Source organism: Engystomops pustulosus, chromosome 4 (genome assembly GCF_040894005.1).
Source record: "Engystomops pustulosus chromosome 4, aEngPut4.maternal, whole genome shotgun sequence".
NCBI lineage: Eukaryota > Metazoa > Chordata > Amphibia > Anura > Leptodactylidae > Engystomops > Engystomops pustulosus.
The window spans coordinates 188,838,654-188,860,721 of record NC_092414.1 but is presented as its reverse complement, the minus strand read 5'-3'; the positions used below and the strand labels follow the sequence as shown (position 1 = coordinate 188,860,721).

Sequence of the window (22,068 nt, the reverse complement as noted above, 5' to 3'; positions counted from 1 at the left end):
ACATAGAAATTTTTTTTTTTTTTTTTATAAAATAGCAATATAAAGCCAGACTTATTGAAGACGGTTATTAAATCATCACTAAATAATAAGTTATAGATTATAGATTATAGATTAAAGATTAAAATCTTTGGAAGTAAAATCAAATCCGAACGGTTGGACCAGAACATAGTACTAACCTCTCTGTGCTAGGAGGATGTATGCAGACTTTTAGCTGATTGCTATAGAAGAGAGATGTTGTATGTTAGGGGCGTCCGATAAAGGGGATATGTGGTGGTGAGACATAAAATGTAAAAGGGACTAACCTCTTGTGCTGAAGTATGGTGGGGACATATAGATAGCACTGACCCATCATTACATCACTACTGACAATAGATGATGTCACAGCTTATCTCCTCCCCCTCCCTGTACAATGACCTCTATATAGATAGCACTGACCCATCATTACATCACTACTGACAATAGATGATGTCACAGCTAATCTCCTCCCCCTCCCTGTACAATGACCTCTATATAGATAACACTGACCCATCATTACATCACTACTGACAATAGATGATGTCACAGCTCATCTCCTTCCCCTCCCTGTACAATGACCTCTATATAGATAACACTGACCCATCATTACATCACTACTGACAATAGATGATGTCACAGCTTATCTCCTCCCCCTCCCCGTACAATGATCTCTATATAGATAACACTGACCCATCATTACATCACTACTGACAATAGATGATGTCACAGCTTATCTCCTCCCCCTCCCTGTACAATGACCTCTATATAGATAGCACTGACCCATCATTACATCACTATTGACAATAGATGATGTCACAGCTTATCTCCTCCCCCTCCCTGTACAATGACCTCTATATAGATAACACTGACCCATCATTACATCACTACTGACAATAGATGATGTCACAGCTTATCTCCTCCCCCTCCCCGTACAATGATCTCTATATAGATAACACTGACCCATCATTACATCACTATTGACAATAGATGATGTCACAGCTTATCTCCTCCTCCTCCCTGTACAATGACCTCTATATAGATAACACTGACCCATCATTACATCACTACTGACAATAGATGATGTCACAGCTTATCTCCTCCCCCTCCCTGTACAATGACCTCTATATAGATAGCACTGACCCATCATTACATCACTATTGACAATAGATGATGTCACAGCTTATCTCCTCCCCCTCCCTGTACAATGACCTCTATATAGATAACACTGACCCATCATTATATCACTACTGACAATAGATGATGTCACAGCTCATCTCCTTCCCCTCCCTGTACAATGACCTCTATATAGATAACACTGACCCATCATTACATCACTACTGACAATAGATGATGTCACAGCTTATCTCCTCCCCCTCCCCGTACAATGATCTCTATATAGATAACACTGACCCATCATTACATCACTACTGACAATAGATGATGTCACAGCTTATCTCCTCCTCCTCCCTGTACAATGACCTCTATATAGATAACACTGACCCATCATTACATCACTACTGACAATAGATGATGTCACAGCTTATCTCCTCCCCCTCCCTGTACAATGACCTCTATATAGATAGCACTGACCCATCATTACATCACTACTGACAATAGATGATGTCACAGCTTATCTCCTCCCCCTCCCCGTACAATGATCTCTATATAGATAACACTGACCCATCATTACATCACTATTGACAATAGATGATGTCACAGCTTATCTCCTCCTCCTCCCTGTACAATGACCTCTATGTAGATAACACTGACCCATCATTACGTCACTACTGACAATAGATGATGTCACAGCTTATCTCCTCCTCCTCCCTGTACAATGACCTCTATATAGATAACACTGAACCATCATTACATCACTACTGACAATAGATGATGTCACAGCTTATCTCCTCCCCTCCCTGTACAACGACCTCTATATAGATAACACTGACCCATCATTACATTACTACTGACAATAGATGATGTCACAGCTTATCCCCTCCCCCTCCCTGTACAATGACCTCTATATAGATAACACTGACTCATCATTACATCTCTACTGACAATAGATGATGTCACAGCTAATCTCCTCCCCCTCCCTGTACAATGACCTCTATATAGATAACACTGACTCATCATTACATCTCTACTGACAATAGATGATGTCACAGCTTATCCCCTCCCCCTCCCTGTAAAATGTCCTCTATATAGATAACACTGACTCATCATTACGTCACTACTGACAACAGACCGACCCATCATTACATCATCACATCACTACTGACACTCTGTAGCTTACCATGTTGCTGACACCTAAATAATTTGTCATCGTGCCACTCTCTGACCTCATACCGCTGCTGCCATCTCCACACTTTGTCAAAGTGCAACTCTGTGGCCCACCAGGTTGCTGCCACCTCCACATTTCGTCATTGTGCCACAGTGTGGCCTCCCATGTTGATGCCAACTAAAGAATTTATCATAGTGCCACTCTCTGACCTTATACTGCTGCTGGTGCCGCCTTTGCAGTACTTTTTTGGCATGATATTTTCTGGAAAATTGTGATGAAGGATGCATGTGGCGTCAAAGACACTGCATGTATATATCTATCATTTTGGGGTACTGCATGTACATATAATTTTGGGATACTGCATGTATCATTTGCATAATTATTTGGAGGTGCTACATGTACATAATTTTCTAGTCCCTCAGTTTTATTCCAAATTCATACGTGTTACAAATATATCTTCCAATGGAGTCCCTTGACCTGTTGAACCATTAACGCCTCAAACGAAAAATAAGGCACCATCCAGACACGAAACCGCTTAGATGTTAGTCCTTAACATTCTCCTCGTAGCATATCCCGCTATATAGAGAAAAAAATATATGTACATAGCGCGGTCCCACCAATTCAATAGTTTATTTTCCCAGTTAATGGTTCAACAGGTCAAGGGACTCCATTGGAAGATATATTTGTAACATGTATGAATACGGAATAAAACTGAGGGACTAGAAGATTATATAGAGCTCCGGTCACACTTAATATTCTTCATCAAAATCTTCGGATGTTCTGGATCCATCCGGGACCGTCGTTTGAGCTCTTCCCACAGATAAGGTGCTGCATTTTTTTGAATTTGTATTTTTGATGTATATAATTTGTAGCCATTGCATGTATATATCATTTGGAGACACAGCATGTATATACATAATTTGGAAATACTGAATCTATATATAATTTTGATGTACTACATATTTATATCATTTAGAGGCACTGCATGTATACCATATATACTTGAGTACCTAATTTTACCATAAAAAACTGGGAAAACCTATCGACCCTAGTATAAGCCTAGGATGGAAAATGCATTTTTCATGACCTCCACTGAGTATATAGCCAGCCCCCTCATGCCCCTAGTAAATAGCCAGCCCATGTCCCCAATATATAGCCAGCTCATGCCCCTAGTATATAGCCAGCCAATGTCCCAATATATAGCCAGCTCACCCCATGCCCCTAGTATATAATGAGCCCATGCCCCACTATGTAGCCATCCCATGCCCCAGTATAAATCCAACCGCTTCCCCAGTATATAGCCAGCCAGCGTCCCAGTATATAGCCTCCCAGCCCATGACCCAGTATATAGCCTGACAGCTTTGTGTATATAGCCTGCTGACCCCTAATATATAGCCTGCCAGCACACAGTGTATAGCCAGCCAGCCCCATAGTATATAGTCCGGCAGCCCATAGAATATAGCCAGACAGCCAATAGTATATAGCCAGCCCACAGAATATAGACAGCTGACCAACCCCATAGTATATAGCGAGCCAACACCCTAGTATACAGCCAGCCAGCCCTATAGTATATAGACAGCCAGCCCACAGTACATAGCCAGCCTGTCCATAGAATATATGCAGCCAGCCCAAAGTATATAGCCAGCCTACACCTGCCCCACCCCACCAGAACTAAAAAAAAACTCACTACCCACCTTTCAGATGTCCATGTACTGGTTCTCTTCTTTCTTCTAGCAACATGTAGTAATATATCTGAGCCATTATATTCTTGCTTTCAAAACTCAGTGATTTTCATCATAAACACCCCTTTAACCAAGTTAAATGATTCATATTGCTGATTCAGGTTTATTGTCAGAAACTACCTTTAACATATAGGATGCCATGATATATTTTTAGGGCAGATCTCCACCAATCAGTGAGGGCACATCATATCTTACATATATCACATCATACCACCTCCTTTTATAAGAAAAAATATCACTTTAAAGGCTGCTATCTTCAATACATCTTAAAAATTAAGACGTTACAGCAACATGCAGATATATAAAGGAAATTTACCACATCATTTAAAGGGGTATTTAAAAAAATATACAGATGGCCTGGGGGGACTGTAATATACTTACCTCCTCTGGCAATACCATTGTTCTGCGCCACTGTCAGTTGGTGCCGTTCTCTGTTTGTTTACAGGGACAGGCACACTCTGGTCCTCCAACTCCCGCATACCTGGCATGCGCACCTGTCCCCTGCCGCGGTGCCTGATAGACATTGAAAGTAATGCTGCACCAGGCAGGGCGACAGATGATGGGTGCAGGTGGAGGTTGTTGGACCAGAGTGTGCCTGCCCCTGATAACAAACAGCAGCATGGCACTCACTGACTGAGGTGCAGGACAACTGAAGCGCCTAAGGAGGTAATTTTTTTTTTTACAGTGCCCCACCCCATACCCAAGGCCGCCTCTATGTACCCAGACCCCTTCAATCTTGTCAAAACATTGGCCTTCTTTTATCAGAGATAATAGCTAGATAAAGAATAAAGATAACATATAAAGAATCTACTATACTATGTAGAAAAGACTTTACTTCTTCTGTAAATTAGGCTGAAGGTCTCTGGTGGAGACAGTTCTGGAGCCCCTGGTGGTGCTTTGTAGAGGTTAAAGGAAACCTACTATTTGATTTGATTCATTATGAAGCAAACATACCTAGAGACTGCTGTAGCCACACTGATGCAGGATCATATATTGGTTAATTTCTGAGCTGAATGGTTTTGCTGCAAAAACAATTATAACATTCCGGACGTAGGAAAAGCTGTCTCGATCAACACATTACACAAGGGAGCTTGAAATTACAGGACTAGTCATCCTGAGCTGGAACACTCATACACAGCAGCTGTGGGATGGTGCAGCAATTGATTATTCTGTCTGGCAGGGAGAACAGTGATTGCATCATCCTCTACTGCAGAGGAAGCAAGCTCTGAGCCAGCCATAGAAGGGGCAGAGTTTCATTATCATAATGCTATATCTGTTTTATCAGCAAAACCACTCAGCACAGGGATTAACCAATATATGATCCTGCATCCGTGTTGCTACAGCATTCCCAAGGTGTATTTGCTTCATAATGCATCAAATCAAATGGTAGGTTTCCTTTAAGGCTTTGTGCCCTTTGAGACATAATTCATTTTATTTTATCCATTAAACCTCCCTGACCTTCACTGCACTAGCAACAAAAACCTGATCATATTTGGTTATGTCATTGGTGGCTTTGCTGTCAAGCTTCTCGAGATGTTTAATAGTAAAGCCGGCATCTGCAAGAGTCTTCCTAAAAAACTCTTCATCTATGGTCAAAGAGTGGAACTTGTGTTCTCCAATACAGTAGAACTTCCCATTGAATACCCCAACGACCAAAAGATGACCCCCTACATGTAAGAAGGACCATAACTTTTTGACATTCTCATTGTAAGCCTCCTTGTCCTCACTCATATGTCCTATCGCATAAAGGCAAATCCTTCAGTTGGGTTGGTTTTGTGCAGGTCCAGTTTCATGATATTTATTATTTTTCGTCTGAGATTATCTTCTTTTTCTATCCATTTCTTCCTGGAAAAGTGATAAAGTAACCAAATCAAAAGTCACAGCCAAAATCAGGACATTTATTGATTATACACAATTCTTTCGAGTCACTGTATTACATGTGTCACAAACTCTGACTCAGCAGTAACAGCCCCTTAGGTGCAAATTTTTCTGTCTTTTCGGACACAGTGCTTTCGCGGCACAAATTTGACGCAGACACATTCTTTCTATTGCACAGTCAGACAGAAAACTGGTGCAAACACATTAATAAATGTGGGCCGATGACTGACACTACAGAGCCAGGAACAGGAAGTAAATTGGAGCTGTGCCCGCTGTGAGCCTTAGCTACCACCATACTCTGGGTGGCGCTGTCTACTTTTGGATCCACCTGTAATGTAATTCAGCTGATTTTCCATTTAAGTTTTTAAACACCGTATATACTAATTTTTGTGCTGAAAAGCCCCATTTGGCTTATACTAGAGTATATAAAAAAATAACTTAGTACTCACCCTCCGGCGCTGTTCCCCAGTGATGGACATTTTATTAAGGGAAACACTCTGCTGGACGTTATATTGATGGGGGCAACTCTGCTGGGAATTATATTAATGGAGGCACTCTGCTGGGAATTATATTAATGGGGGTACTCTGCTGGGAATTATATTAATGGGGCAACTCTGCTGGCCATTATATTAATGGGGGCACTCTGGTGGGAATTATATTAATAGGGGCACTCTGCTGGGAATTATATTAATGGGGGCACTCTGCTGGGAATTATATTAATGGGGCAACTCTGCTGGCCATTATATTAATGGGGCAACTCTGCTGGCCATTATATTAATGGGGGCACTCTGCTGGCCATTATATTAATGGGGGCACTCTGCTGGGAATTATATTAATGGGGGCACTCTGCTGGAAATTATATTAATGGGGCAACTCTGCTGGCCATTATATTAATGGGGCAACTCTGCTGGCCATTATATTAATGGGGGCACTCTGCTGGCCATTATATTAATGGGGGCACTCTGCTGGCCATTATATTAATGGGGGCACTCTGCTGGCCATTATATTAATGGGGGCACTCTGCTGGGAATTATATTAATGGGGGCACTATCCTGGGAATTATATTAATGGGGCAACTCTGCTGGCTATTATATTAATGGGGCAACTCTGCTGGCCATTATATTAATGGGGCAACTCTGCTGGCCATTATATTAATGGGGGCACTCTGCTGGCCATTATATTAATGGGGGCACTCTGCTGGCCATTATATTAATGGGGGCAATCTGCCAGACATTATAAAAATGATGGGGACACCTAATATATGAGGGGAGACTACAGGGCATTTTATTAGAGAGTAGAGGCTGCAAACAAAACAGGAGAAAGGGCCACAGTGTTGTTCAGTGAAGGCTGAACGAGTAGAAGGTTTGTAGCCAGGGAACTCAAACTTTTTGGATAAAAGAGAACATGTAAGGTGGAGCAAAGAGGAGATAAGAAGTGTGTGTGTGTGTGGGGGGGGGGGGAGTTGAGTGAGATAAAAGAAAGAGAAGAACCTCATCAAACACACCTCAGCTGCCGCAGAACCTCTTTGTACACCTCAGACACCACAGAACCTCTTGATACATACCTCAGCTGCTGCAGAACCTCAATGTGCACAACTCAGCTGTTACAGAACCTCTGCATACACACCTCAACTGCCGCAGAGCTTTAACATGGATCACTGTTATGAGTAATTATACATTTAAGCTCTCTGCTTAGGGAATCCCAGTGACTAGAGAAGAGCAGATCCAACGTTCAAGTTCAGGTTTGGCGTTCACCTGTGCTTGTGCACACAGGGCCATGGGGATGGGCAGCGCTCCTCCTGGCTGCTGTGCAAGGTCATGTGATCGAGCCATTCAACACCCAATAACACTGCACAAATGACCTTTATTTTAGGCTGTGAATTTCAACAAGCGGCTGTGACTCGCAGCCATGAGTGAGATAGAGAGAAGATAACTCTCCATGTCTTGTACAGGCGTTAATGCAACCTCTGTTAGGAAGAATGTTCATTATTATGCATCAGTCTAATCAAGTGAAGAGTGCTTTTTGCCAATTGGCTGCATGAGACTCTGGCAGAGTGACTTCAGGGCTTGCAACCTATGAAAATTGATCTGAGAGGGGTAGAAGAGGGGTGTGTAGGTTGAAAACAGAAAAAAAGATGAGGTTGTCTGCATAAGCCACAACATTAAACTTTTATTGGTAAGTGAGGATCCCGCTAATGTCGATGTTGGATATGACCATCCGTAGGAGGGGACAGGAGAAAGTAAAAATATTAGAGCAGACAGGAGCCATATACAGGAGCCATTGTCTGCTGCTGCTGTGGCAGTTAGAAGCTGAGCTGTGATTGGCTGCTGTCTTGCCACAGGTCAACGGTTGCCTGAGACCTTAAAAAAAATATATGTGGCCAGGAGGGTAATGTTAAAAAAAATAAATATTTACTTACCTTTGCAGTCCTCCTCAGCAATTCCCACTGCTATCACATCCATTTTTGTTTACATTGACATAGAAGCTGAGAACCTGTCCCCATATCTCAGCGCATGATCCCATGCTGGGAATAAGGTGGGTGTGACCGGCCGACTCTGCCGGATGGCAGCTGAAGTCAACAGAGCTTTCGTGCCCCTATAAACAAACAGGGGCATGGACTGGAGTGATCGCAACGCGGGATCTGCAAAAATTTGTAAATGTTTATTTTTATAAACAGTCCCCTTACGGGCACATATAATTTTTTTAAGGTATCAACTTATTTAATATGAGCTCTGAGCACACAGACAGTCCAGAGACAGATAGACAGTCAGAGACAGTCCCATACAGAGACAGATAGACAGTTAGAGGCAGTCAGAAACAGACAGAGAAACAGTCCAGAGACAGACAAAGAGACTATCAGAGCCAGACAGAGAGACACTCCAGAGACAGTCCAGAGACAGACAAAGAGAAAGTCCAGAGACAGTCACATACAGGGAGACCGTCCAGAGACAGACAGTGACAAAACATTTTTATATACACTTTTTAATACTAATTCTCTATCGGCTTTTATAATTAACTTTACTGGTCCCACTCAATTTTAAAAGTATATAAAAGTATATCTGTATAAAACTTCATTGATAATTTTATAAAGAGTGTGGCTGTATATAGATGTATTACTGGAAGGTGACGCTGTTGTATATAGATGTATTACTGGGGGGTAAAGTGGTTGTATATAGATGTATTACTGGGGGATGAGGAGGCTGTATATAGATTTATTACTGGGAGTGAGACAGGTGTATATAGATGTATTACTGGGGGTGAGGTGGCTGTATATAGATGTATTAATGGGGGGGAGTAAGGTGGTTTATGTAGATGTATTACTGGGGGGTGAGGAGGCTGTATATAGATATATAACTGGGGGTCAGGAGACTGTACATAGATGTTTAACTGGGGTGAGGCAGCTATATATAGATGTATTACTGGGGGAGGGGGTGAGGAGGCTGTACATAGATGTATAACTGGGGTTGAGGCAGTTATATATAGATGTATTACTGGGGTTGAGGTATTGCTGGGGGGTGAGGTGGCTCTATATAGCTGTATTACTGGGAGAATAGTAGATAGTGAGCTGAAGGACATTAAGTGGGGGCCTCACCAGATTTTGCACCCAGGGGCCCCCACCAACCAGCTCTGTTCACACTAGTACATTTAAATCAATTGAAGAAATGTATATATGGTAAAAAATTTAATCTAAATGCTGAAATGCTGCAAAAGTCCCAAGTCATGAATCTGGCTTTGCATGGTGTCGCACTACCAGTAGTTCTATGTTAACCCCATATTAATTAAGTGGCGGAAATAGCCCTGTGAAACTTGTTAGCAATGAAACCTCAATGCGACTTTTATACGCCAGAAATCCCATAAAAAACAGTAATTAATAACCCCCATTGTAGTACTTGTTTTCTGCCTGTTTTTACCCCTGTGATTTCTGCATACACCCAAATGAAACAAAATGAAAGTCTTCATGCTGCTATTTATTATTTATTGTAAATAACATAAGTTTAACATACAGGATGTCAGGATGTTTTCTCCCCCCACCCCTACCAATGAGCAATGGTATATAAAGATATAGCTCCTCAATTTATAATTGCTGAAATAGTTGAATGACGAGAGGTTAGAAAACGGACGGCACTCACCAATCTTCGTTAGTGTTCCATGTTTCTTCGTTTCTTCCATGTTTCTTCTTTATTCAAATAAAGGCATATGCATACGTACACGCTGTAAGTATGTGTATGCCTTTATTTGAATAAAGAAGAAACATGGAACACTAACGAAGATTGGTGAGTGCCGTCCGTTTTCTAACCTCTCGTCATTCAACTGTTTGAACTATCTGCTCAACTGAGGACTGGAGCACCACCTGCTTTGATTGTTGGCCCCTGCACGTATATATTCCCATACATCACAGGAACTTTATTAAAATTCTAATTTACTTCTGGAGAGACACAGGGTGGTGCCGTTGTGATCTTGAGGAATTACTACTACGTTATAATTGCTGAAATGTTCAATATTTCTTGAAAATTTAAACTCTGAAGCATCATGCACATATTTTAGGGGTTTTCCTCTTATGTTATATTCAAATTATTAAAAAATCTATTTTTTTTTTTTTTTTTACCATTAAACCTCCCTAACCTTCTGAGCACTAGTGAGAAAAACCTGATCATATTTGGCTAAGGTACCTGAGACTTTGCTATGAAGTTTCTCAAGATTTTCTATAATGAAGCTGGCATCTTCCAGAGCCTCCCTCAAAAGCTCCTCATCTATGATCAGAGAGTGATACTTGTCTTCTCCAAAGGAGAAATACTTTACATTTAAGAAAGAGGATAACTTTTTCATGTTCTTGCAATATGCCTTTTTGTCTTTGCTAATTTGACCTAATAAATAGAAGCTCGTCAGGCAGTCGGCTTTTGGGAGTGCCAAGGACTCTGATCACAAATCATTATATTTTTCATTTTTCTTCTAAGAGACTCTTCTTTTTCTATCCATTTGTCTCTGGATAAAAAGAGAGAAATTAAACAATTAAAGCTAAAAGCACAATAGTAATGACATTAACACTTACAGAATACAGACGGTCCCCTACTTAAAGACACCCGACTTACAGACGATCCTTAGTTAAAGACGGACCACTCTGCCCACTGTAACCTCTGGTGCAGCTCTCTGGATGTTACTATGGTCCCAGACTGCAATGATCAGTTGTAAGGTGTCTGTAATGAAGCTTTATTGATAATCCTTGGTCCCATTACAGCAAAAAAAATGTTAAACTCCAATTGTCACTGGGGCAAAAAAAAAAAAAAATGTCTACAACTACAAATGCAAAATATACAGTTTCGACTTACATACATATTCATCTTAAGAACAAACCTATGGACCCTATCTTTAAGTAACCCGGGACTGCCAATATACATATACTTTGAAGGTAAGATAGTGACTGATGCTATGAAAGGTGCTAGAGGTCAGGCACAACAAAAGGATTTAGTAGTTCCTTTGGATCAAACTCTGTTCGTGGTAATGCTTCAATGAGCCAGGATTCATCCGGGATCTCTTCAATGTTTTTCTGTTGATGTGACCTAAATCTGATTTGCATCCAATATCATTCAGAATTTATAGTTGGCAGTGTTGAGTCATGAGATGTTATCTGCTACAACTTAATTATATACTTTGGTTGATGTACTTTGCATATTGTATGTAAGGAGGACACCTGATGTCTTCTAAGCTCCTCAGGGGGATACTGGAGTAAAATCAAACATTCCTATAATAACATAATAGATTTGAAACAATACCCACCTCTTAAAATATTTGACTCTGCAGCCAACACCTCAGAAGCCCCTCCTGGTCTCTGTAAAGTCCTTATTATGCTGGGTCTGGGCAAATCTTTAAATATCAAGGACTTATTGGAAGGCTGATTGGTAATAAGAGGCAAAAATTCGGTAATTTCAGTAATGTTACTTTATACTTGACAATTTAAGATTCTATGTATAGGATCTAACAGGTGACAGTGAAAAACATAAAAAACCTGTAATAATGATGAAAATTTGCAGAGATTGCTATTGATAAAAATACACTTTAGAGAATTCCAGTGATCCTCTAAGTCCCATTTCTAAAGACTATTTTTTTACATCTGTTCCTGCGTCATTCTCTGTCTATAAAGTATGGCCGAGGCTGCTATCTCATTTTGTTCTATTCTGTCCTTGCCAGTCTGAAAACTCACACGGGGTCGAGTGTATCCTCTTTTCCCGAAACCTTGGCCATGTCAGCCTATGTCAAGGAGAACCTGCAGACGGTATTTATACGCAAGTCTTCTTCTCCTGCCGGTGCTGGTTTCTTCTTAGTGGCCAAGAAGGTTGGTTCTCTCCGTCCGTGCATTGATTACCGCAGTCTAAATAAAGTCACGGTGAAAAAACGCTACCCATTGCCGTTGATCATAAAACTTTTCAACTGCTGAAGTGGAGCCAAGGTCTTAACCAAACTAGATCTACGTGGGGCATATAACCTCATCCGTATCTGCGAAGGCGATGAGTGAAAGACCGCCTTCAATACTTGTGATGGACACTTCAAGTATCTAGTCATGCCGTTAACGCTCCAGCTGTTTTTCAGGAGTTCACCAATTACATTTTCAGAGACTTGTTATATATTTATGTCGTGGTTTACCTCGATGATATCCTGTTGTTCTCTATGGATCTCGAGTCCCACGTACGACAAGTCCTTTGACATCTAAGGGCCAATTGCCTTTACGCTAAACTTGAGAAGTGCCAGTTTTATCAAAAGAGTTTTCCTTTCCTCGGGTACATTATCTCTGTCAAGGGACTTTTGATGAATCCTGCCAAGTAGACAAAGTGTGGCTGTCCTCCAGGTATGTCCTGCTGAAGATCCAGTTAAACTGGGTCCACGTTTCTTGGGTCCCCTCGAGGTGTTATAGCGCATTAATCCTGTGGCGTATAAGCTCTGCCTTCCTCCCACTATGCGCATCCTGAACTCCTTTCATTTATCCCTCCTAAAGCCAGTCATCTTGAACCGCTTATCCCAGCAAGTTCCGCCTTCTGCTCCTGAGGCTGACTCGACCAATGTCTTCGAGGTGGAGGAGGTTCTGGATGTAAAGACGGTGAGAGGTAAGTGGTTCTTCCTCGTTCACTGGAAGGAGTTTGGGCCTGAGGAGAGGTCTTGGGAACCCGAGGACAATATCTTGAATTGTGGCCTTCTGCAAAGGTTCCTCCAGACCAAGAAGAGGGGAAGGCCAAAAGGGGGAGGTACTGTCATGGGTGCTCCTGTAACCCATGTCCCGGGTCACAGGTGCACCCGTGCCCCTCTCTGCTCCCCAGGACACCCACTGCCTCACTCACCTTGCCTCGATCCAGCGCTGGCTCCGGTGGTCTGGCTTATGCTTCCCCACCTCTTAGGGCGTGTGTCAGCTTCCGTAGATTTAAAGGGCTAGCGTGCTGATAATTGATGCCGGCTAGCCACCCATTTTGGCCCTTCCTGTATCCCCTACCAGATCTTTGATCCTCACAGCCCTAGACAAAGCTTGTCTGATGCCCTCGATCCTGTGCTGCCCGTCCTGAGCTTCCACAACGTCCTTGACTCTGTACTGCCTGACCCTGACCATGATCTTGCCTTATGACTTTGTACTCCGCGTTGGCAGCCACCACAGACAAAGTCGCGCCTGTGGGGCGACCTGGTGGCACCACGCCGCAGCAAGTCCAACCCGCTTTGCGGCGGGCTCTGGTGAATACCAGGTGCCACTTAAACTCCGCTCACAGGTGTCGGCTTACGTCATTGTCTGCGGTGGTCCAGTGGGTCCACTACCCCTGGTGCCTCACAATTAATAGAAATATAGTTTTCATTTTTCATATTATGTATAAACTGTTCGTTCTCATGTACCAAAATGCTTATATTGATTTATTTCTTGGAATTTATATGTAGGTCATCCTCAATTCTCTTGTCAGTATTAGAGCAATCCTTTAAAAAAAAAAAAAAGTTAAGTGGTTGTTGCTAACCCCCTGTTAGCAGAAATTGACCTAATAAACCACTACCAGTATGTTATCAAGCTGTTAAACACCTTCTACATCATGTCTATTTCATGGCCCAGTGTGGTGGCATTGTCTAGAAAATCAACTTTGAAGTGACATGTAATTTGGCTGTATAAAGGTAAGGAGGCAGAGAGTTAACACTGAAGTCAAGCTTCCTCACTCCAGAATGCCCTCTTCACTGTAATTAATGGTCCTACATCCAGACACATCACTAACCAGATCTCCTTCTTTCTGAGGTGAAGAGAGCTTTACTTCAAAGCTGAGCTCTCCACCTCCATGACTTTATAAGACCAATTTACAACTCATTTTAAAGTTGATTTAAAGATTTTCCGAATGATGCCGTCACACTAAGCCATGAAAGAAACATCATCTGGAAGGTGTTAATCTCCTTCACAAAATACTGGCAATGGTTAATTCGGTCAATTTCTGATAACAGGTTGCCTGTTATAGATTTTTTTGCTTTCATGCAACAGAAATCGAATTTTGCTGAAACAGATTTCAGGTGTATGTGCCATTTGCTGAACCATTTTTATAGTAGGACTGTAAAAACCTTCAAAGTGTGGACCCATTATTAAAAAGTAGACCCCCCCCCAAGGAATGCAGTAACATTATATTTGGAGGCACAATACCCCGTTATTTAACCTTTATTAGCTTTTTGGGGGGCAGGAGTGCAAAAAAAATCTATTCTGCAATAGATTTTTCCCTTTTTTGTGTTTTATTCACCAGATAGCATAGCTAACATGTTACTTATGTTCTATGGGGTGGTATGGGTGTAGCAATATCCCATTTATATAGCTTTTTATGTTTTAACTTAATCGACAGAATGAAAACTCATTTGAAAAGAAAAATCTCTTGATTTTGCATTTCCATCTACTCCGCGGTGTAACATTTTTTATTCTGTTGATTGAGCTGTTTAAGGGCTTCGTTTTTGTGAGACGAGTTGTTCTTTTTATTGGTATCATGCAGGGTTAAATGTAACTTTTTGACCCCTTTTTTATGGTGTTTTTGTCTGTTTGGATGCACAAAATGGAGGCATTTAAAGAGTAACCGTCATTTCAAAAAACTTTTGATACGTTGTAGGGCAGGTAATTTAAGCCATTTTGCAATTGGATTAGTTACCCGAATCTTGCTCCTTCCTCTTGTATTCTGCAGACTTCCCCCTGTTGTCAGTGACTCTTTATATGGCTGTTGCTAGGCACATTCCGTCTTCATTGAATGAGACCCCCCCCCCCCCTGTTCTCTCTGCTCCCAGCTGTTTACCTCATGGCTCAGTGTTCCGGGAGCACTAACTAACGTAGTAACAAAACACCTACACTCTTATCACTCCCTCAGCTTTCCCTACACTTGTGTATAAACAAATAATTCACACAGACACAAGATGCAGATCGATCACAATTCCCCCGCCCCCATTCCCTCACACTCCACTGCAGGAAATGGCAAGTCTTCATGCTGTTCCATCATGTTCTGTGCTGATAGATAGGATATACATAGATAGATATGACTAGATAGATAGATAGTTTGTTAGATAGATAAATAGAAGATATATAGATAGATAGATAGATAGATAGATAGATAGATAGATAGATAGATTGATAGATGATAGATGGATAGATAGGATATGCACAGATAAATATGACTAGATAGATAGATAGTTAGATACATAGAAATTAAATAGATAGATAGATAGATAGATAGGAGACAGATAGATAGATAGGTATATGATAGATAGGATATAGATAGATATGAGATAGATAAATAGATATGTGATAGATAGATATTAGATAGATAGATATGATAGATATGGTGTCATTGGTCGATTGGTATTGTGATGAGGTGACAGGAAGCAGGTCCCGCCCCTCCATCTTGCTGATCTTTGTTCTTTTGAGAGCTGGAAACCACGGCACTAAATGAGGACCAAGAGGCAAAATACATTGAGGAATGATTCCCAGGGACACCTGGAGCAGAATTATGTTTTTTAGGTTTTTTTTGCTCAGAATGACGGTTTCACTTTAAGTAAGCCAACTCTGGGGTCTTTCATTGGGTGCTGTTTGAGGGGTGGATATGTGAGTGAGTCCTTTAGGTGCTGCAGTGCTAAAAGGGTTAAACAGCTGGGATTGCAACTATCATGATCCCGGCTGTTCATGCAGAGGCATGGGTATCACAGAGAGCCAACCATGTATCGCACGGGCTCTGCTTCTGAGCCCTTGTTGTCTCCACGACATAGGAGAATGTCACGGTGTGCGAAGTACAAGCTCATCATGACATTTCCCAACATCATGGGGGCGAAAGGGGTAAATATCTTCACATCTTTGGCCCTGTGATTTCTGTATGTGACCAAACGAAACCAAATGAAATTCTTCACATTGCTACTTATTATTTATTGTAAATATCATAAATTTAACATACAGGAAGCCAGGATGTTTTTACCTACAGAAAAGTAAAAGATAGACCCGCCACCATCAAGCATTGGTATATCCAAGATATACAAAAAATATACTCGAGTATAAGCCGAGTTTTTTAGCACGAAAAATGTGCTGAAAAACCTCAGCTCGGCTTATACTTGAGTCAAGAGAAAAAAAACAACATTTTACTAACCTTCCGAAACCCCCGACAGGTTCTCTTCTATACAGTGATGCTCCAACATCGGCTCTGTGTCCCCGCACTGTCCGTCACAGGGATCATGATGTCAGCCGTTCGCTGACATCCTACTATTTACGCCGGCATCGGCACACACTATGATGTCTGTGAGCGCCTGACGTCAAGGTGCCTGTGATGGACAGTGCAGGGACACGGAGCCGATACCGGAGCCGCGATGTATGGAGGAGGACTTGCCGGGGGCGGAGGGGGGTTTGGGGGTAGGCTATATACTACAGTGACTGGCAAGCTATAAACTACAGGGGGCAGGCAGGCTATACTACATTACAGGGGCTGGCAGGCTATACACTACAGGGACTGCAGGCTATACACTACAGGGCAGGCAGGCTATAAACTACAGGGGGCTGGCAGGCTATATACTACATGGGACTGGCAGGCTATACACTACAGGGGCTGGCAGTCTATACACTACAGGGGCTGGCAGGCTATACACTACAGGGGCAGGCAGGCTATAGACTACAGGGGCAGACAGGCTATATACTGCAGGGGCAGGCAGGCTATATACAACAGGGACAGGCAGGCTATACACTACAGGGGGCTGGCAGGCTATATACTACAGGGGGCTGGCAGGCTATATACTATAGGGCAGTGATGGCAAACCTTTTAGACGCTGAGTGCCCAAACTACATCCAAAACCCACATATTTTTCGCCAAGTGTCGATGCAACAATTTAAACAGTAACTTATTACTCCCTGCTTTGTCACATATTTAAATCTGAGGCACCTGAGGACACCAATACAGTAGAAAGAATGAGAAAAAGTTATCATTTTAGCTTCCTTCTAGGGTCCTGGGCTGCCTGGGACTGCAAGACGCCTTGAGTCCTGTCTGGCGAAATCTGCAGTGGGGTTATGGCGCGGGTGCCCATAGAGAGGGCTCTGAGTGCCACTTCTGGCACCCGTGCCATAGGTTCGCCACCACTGCTATAGGGGGTTGACAGGCTATATACTACAGGGGCTGGTAGGCTGTATACTAGGGGGCTGGCAGGCTCCCTTACCTTCACAGCACTAGCAAGAAAAACCTGATCATATTTATTTAAGCTACTGGAGAGTTTGCTATCAAGTTTCTCTAGATTTTCTATATAGAAGCCTCCATCTTCCAGAGCCTTCCTCAAATACTCTTCATCCATGGTCAGAGAGTGATACTTGTGTTCTCCAATGGAGAAATACTTTACATTGAATGCCCCAGCGAGGATGAGATAACCTCCTACATTTAAGAAACAGGATACATGTTTTATGATCTCGCTATATGCCTCTTTGTCTTTGCAAATATGACTTAATAAATAGAAGCTCATCAGACAGTCGGCTTTTGGAAGTGCCAAAGACTCTGGTGGATCTTGTTTGCTCAGGTCACAAATCATCATATTTTTAATTTTTCTTCTGAGAGTCTCTTCTTTTTCTATCCATTTCTTACTGGATAAAAAGAGAGAAATTGAACAAATAAAGCGAAAAGCACAAAAGAAATGACATTAACACTAACTGAAGATACATCAGTATTGTACAACTGTAAATGTAAGGTAAGTTGGAGCCAGAGGCAGTGATTTGGAGATGTGTCTATGGTGAGCGTTGGTTACACTAAGGACAGAGCTCTCTCCATCTGACTTCATCTGTATGGATTGGACCTATAGATAAATAAAACCCTTTAGATGTTAAACCTTTAGAAATTTAAGACAACAGGGTATAATAATAATATTATTAATGTCACTAAGACTTTGGGCAGCAACTGTTTAAAACCCACTCAGTAGCGTAGCTAGAGTTTCATCAAAGGGGGGCGAACACATCTGAGTTGGCCCCCAACCAAATGTTTTTAACTACAAAGGCACATACTACTATCTGAGTGCTGCTAGCAGTCGGCAGGTCCTTGGCTGAAGCAGAAGAAAGCTGTGAGCTCTACCCTTATCACAGCGTCATTGTGTCTTGCCCATCACCTGTGTCTCCTGCTAACCGGGAACTCCCAGCGCACACAGCGTTCTTCTGCTTCAGCCCAGAACCTGCCGCCTGGTAGCAGCTCTGACATGGCACGTCCTGGGCTGCTTTTATTAAAGGTCAATAGAGTTACTTAGTAACTATTTTTATAGAAAAATGTGGCATAATAATAGTGAAGTCTGAAGGGAAAATTAAAATGCCACACCTAGCGGTATATAGTGTCCCCCAAACATGCCCAACAGTATATAGTGTCCCCCAAACATGCCCAACAGTATATAGTGGCTCCCACACATGCCCAGCAGTATATGGTGGCTCCCACACATTCCCAGCAGTATATAGTGGCCTTCACACATGCCCAGCAGTATATAGTGTCCCCCACACATGCCCAGCAGTATATAGTGGCCCCCCACACATGCCCAGCAGTATATAGTGGCCTTCACACATGCCCAGCAGTATATAGTGTCCCCCACACATGCCCAGCAGTATATAGTGGCCCCCCACACATGCCCAGCAGTATACAGTGGCCCCCACACATGCCCAGCAGTATATCGTGTCCCCCACACATGCCCAGCAGTATATAGTGGCCCCCCACACATGCCCAGCAGTATATAGTGTCCCCCACACATGCCCAGCAGTATATAGTGGCCCCCAACACATGCCCAGCAGTATTTAGTGGCCCCCACACATGCCCAGCAGTATATAGTGGCCCCCACACATGCCCAGCAGTATATAGTGGCCCCCCACACAAGACCAGCAGTATATAGTGTCCCCCACACATGCCCAGCAGTATATAGTGGCCCCCCACACATGCCCAGCAGTATTTAGTGCCCCCCACACATGCCCAACAGTATATAGTTGCCCCCCACACATGCCCAGCAGTATATAGTGTCCTCCACACATGCCCAGCAGTATATAGTGTCCCCCACACATGCCGAGCAGTATATAGTGGCCCCCCACACCTGCCCAGCAGTATACAGTGGCCCTCACACATGCCCAGCAGTATATAGTGGCCCCCCACACATGCCCAGCAGTATATAGTGGCCCCCCACACATGCCCAGCAGTATATAGTGGCCCCCACACATGCCCAGCAGTATATAGTGTCCCCCACACATGCCCAGCAGTATATAGTGGCCCCCCGCACATGACCAGCAGTATATAGTGGCCCCCACACATGCCCAGCAGTATATAGTTTCCCCCCACACATGCCCAGCAGTATATAGTGGCCCTCTACACATGCCCAGAGGTATATAGTGACTTAATAAATAGAAGCTCATCAGACAGTCGGCCCCCCGCACATGCCCAGCAGTATATAGTGGCCCCCACACATGCCCAGCAGTATATAGTGTCCCCCACACATGCCCAGCAGTATATAGTGGCTCCCACACATGCCAAGCAGTATATAGTTTCCCCCCACACATGCCCAGCAGTATATAGTGGCCCCCTACACATGCCCAGAGGTATATAGTGGCCCCGACACATGCCCAGCAGTCTATAGTTTCCCCTCACACATACCCAGCAGTATATAGTGGCCCTCTACACATGCCCAACGGTATATAGTGGCCCCCCACACATGCCCAGCAGTATATAGTGGCCCCCACACATGCCCAGCAGTATATAGTGGCCCCCACACATGCCCAGCAGTATATAGTGGCCCCCCACACATGCCCAGCAGTATATAGTGTCCCCCACACATTCCCAGCAGTATATAGTGGCCCCCCACACATGCCCAACAGTATAAAGTGCCCCCCCACACACATGCCCAGCAGTATATAGTGGCCCCCTACACATTCCCAGCAGTACATAGTGGCCCCCACACATGCCCAGCATTATATAGTGGTATATACTCACCTTCCTGCAGCCGCCTCCTCCGCACTCCCGGGGACTTCTGCTCCAAGCGCTGACGTCATTCTTTAGGCAATGGCGTCTGGGTCATAAAGATGTGTCCTCTTTTATAGCTCAGGTGCCATCACCTAAGCAATGGCTTCGGCCCTTGGGCCGGACAATGGACACAGGCAGCAGTAGTATCAAAGCCTGCATCCAGTGATCAGCGATGGACGCTCGGCACCCACAGAGAGGGTAGGCGATCACCTACCTCTTGTCTGGCCCTGGGCCCCCGGAAGCCCATTGGGCCTGGCGCCTGCTCCTCTTGCTCCCACCCCCACCCCGATAGCTACGCCACTTAACCCACTTAATCTTGATGTTTTTCTGGAGGACAATGATAAACTCTTGAGAATTATAAAAAAAATAAAGATAGAGGATAGGGGTTCAATATTCAATCCTATGAAAGTTATCAATTTCATACCTGTCACCTTCCAACTCTGAAAAATGCTCTAATAGATGGGACCAGTCAAAAGCCTCCTCTTCCTTTTTCCGCCATTTCTCCATCTCCCTCATGCAAAAGTCATTTGTCTCCAGAATTATTACATCACTGAAATAGTCAAATATTGGCAGCAGGTGGGATATGACGGGTCCACTTGAAAAGTCAATCAGTGTCTTTCCTGCAATTTTACCTGTTACAATCAAAGAGAAAAGAATTTGTCATAGGACTGTAATGTGAACAGAGATAGATAGACATCGCCCCTAGAATAGCAGGTGTCTGGCACATATGCTGGGTACCGGTGTGGACATCACACCAGCCATCAGGAGAATAGGTGCTTGTGATGATATATTCACCATAATCACCAGTGACCTCCCACACAGCAAGAACAATATGTATGACCTTCTACGCAGGAAATACCATGACTTTTCCTGGATAAGCAATATGGTCCTCCAGGTAGACATATTATTTACGTGGACATGAATAGAAAAATCCAAAAAGCCTTACCTGAAGAAGTCAGAGTCTGAAGAGTTTTCATTGGAAACAGAAAAATTTCTTCATGTAACGTTTTATCAGTATCAGGCAAGGCAAAATCATTTAGTAGATCCTGTGGATCAAACTCATGTTCGTGGTAATGCTTCAATGAGCCAGGATCCATCCCGAATCTCTTCAATGTTTCTCTCCAATATCATTCAGAATTTATAGTTGGCAGTGTTAAGTCATGTGATTATCTGCTGCAACTTAATGACATTCTTTTGTTGATTTACTTTGCATATTGTATGTGAGGAGGACACCTGATATCTTCTAAGTTCCCTATTGCCCCAAGAGGATCCTGGAGTAAAAAAACTATATTCATAGAATAATATAATAGATTTAACACAATAGATTTAACAAAAATATTTGACTCTGCAGCCAACACCTCAGTGATCCCCTCCTGGTCTGTATAGAGTCCTTATTATGCTGTGTCTGGGTACCTCCTTAAAAATAAAGGACCTATTGAACGGCTGGTAAGCAGAGACAAAATTACTTACATATAATTACACAGGAGGAAATTCTTGGGACAGTTGTAGAGATGACATGACAATTAGTAGATTTTGTTATGTCACAGGTGGCAAAATATACATAATTTACACCCATGATATTTTGGAGATGAGTCTGTCAAGACAAAGAAAGAGGGTACCCATAGCGTCAGGGGGCCCCATCATCCAACCTGACACTCTAAAGAATAGAGAATGTGCA

General features: G+C 43.0%; 1 protein-coding gene across 2 annotated transcripts; it reads right to left on the bottom strand.

The window, feature by feature from the left end:
• Nucleotides 1-5,484: 5,484 nt before the first annotated feature.
• LOC140125725 (nicotinamide N-methyltransferase-like) lies at nt 5,485-21,509 on the bottom strand. Of its 2 annotated transcripts, XM_072144576.1 has the most exons (5): nt 21,337-21,509; nt 20,815-21,022; nt 17,862-17,998; nt 10,722-10,784; nt 5,485-5,714 (listed from the first exon to the last, which is right to left on the bottom strand). In XM_072144576.1, the coding sequence occupies exons 1-5, from the start codon at nt 21,485-21,487 to the stop codon at nt 5,485-5,487; spliced, it is 789 nt and encodes a 262-aa protein (XP_072000677.1). In that variant the 5' UTR covers nt 21,488-21,509. The 2 variants fall into 2 exon arrangements, with proteins under 2 accessions (XP_072000677.1, XP_072000676.1); XM_072144575.1 differs by lacking the exons at nt 5,485-5,714; nt 10,722-10,784 and having other exon boundaries at nt 16,352-17,998.
• Nucleotides 21,510-22,068: the final 559 nt, after the last annotated feature.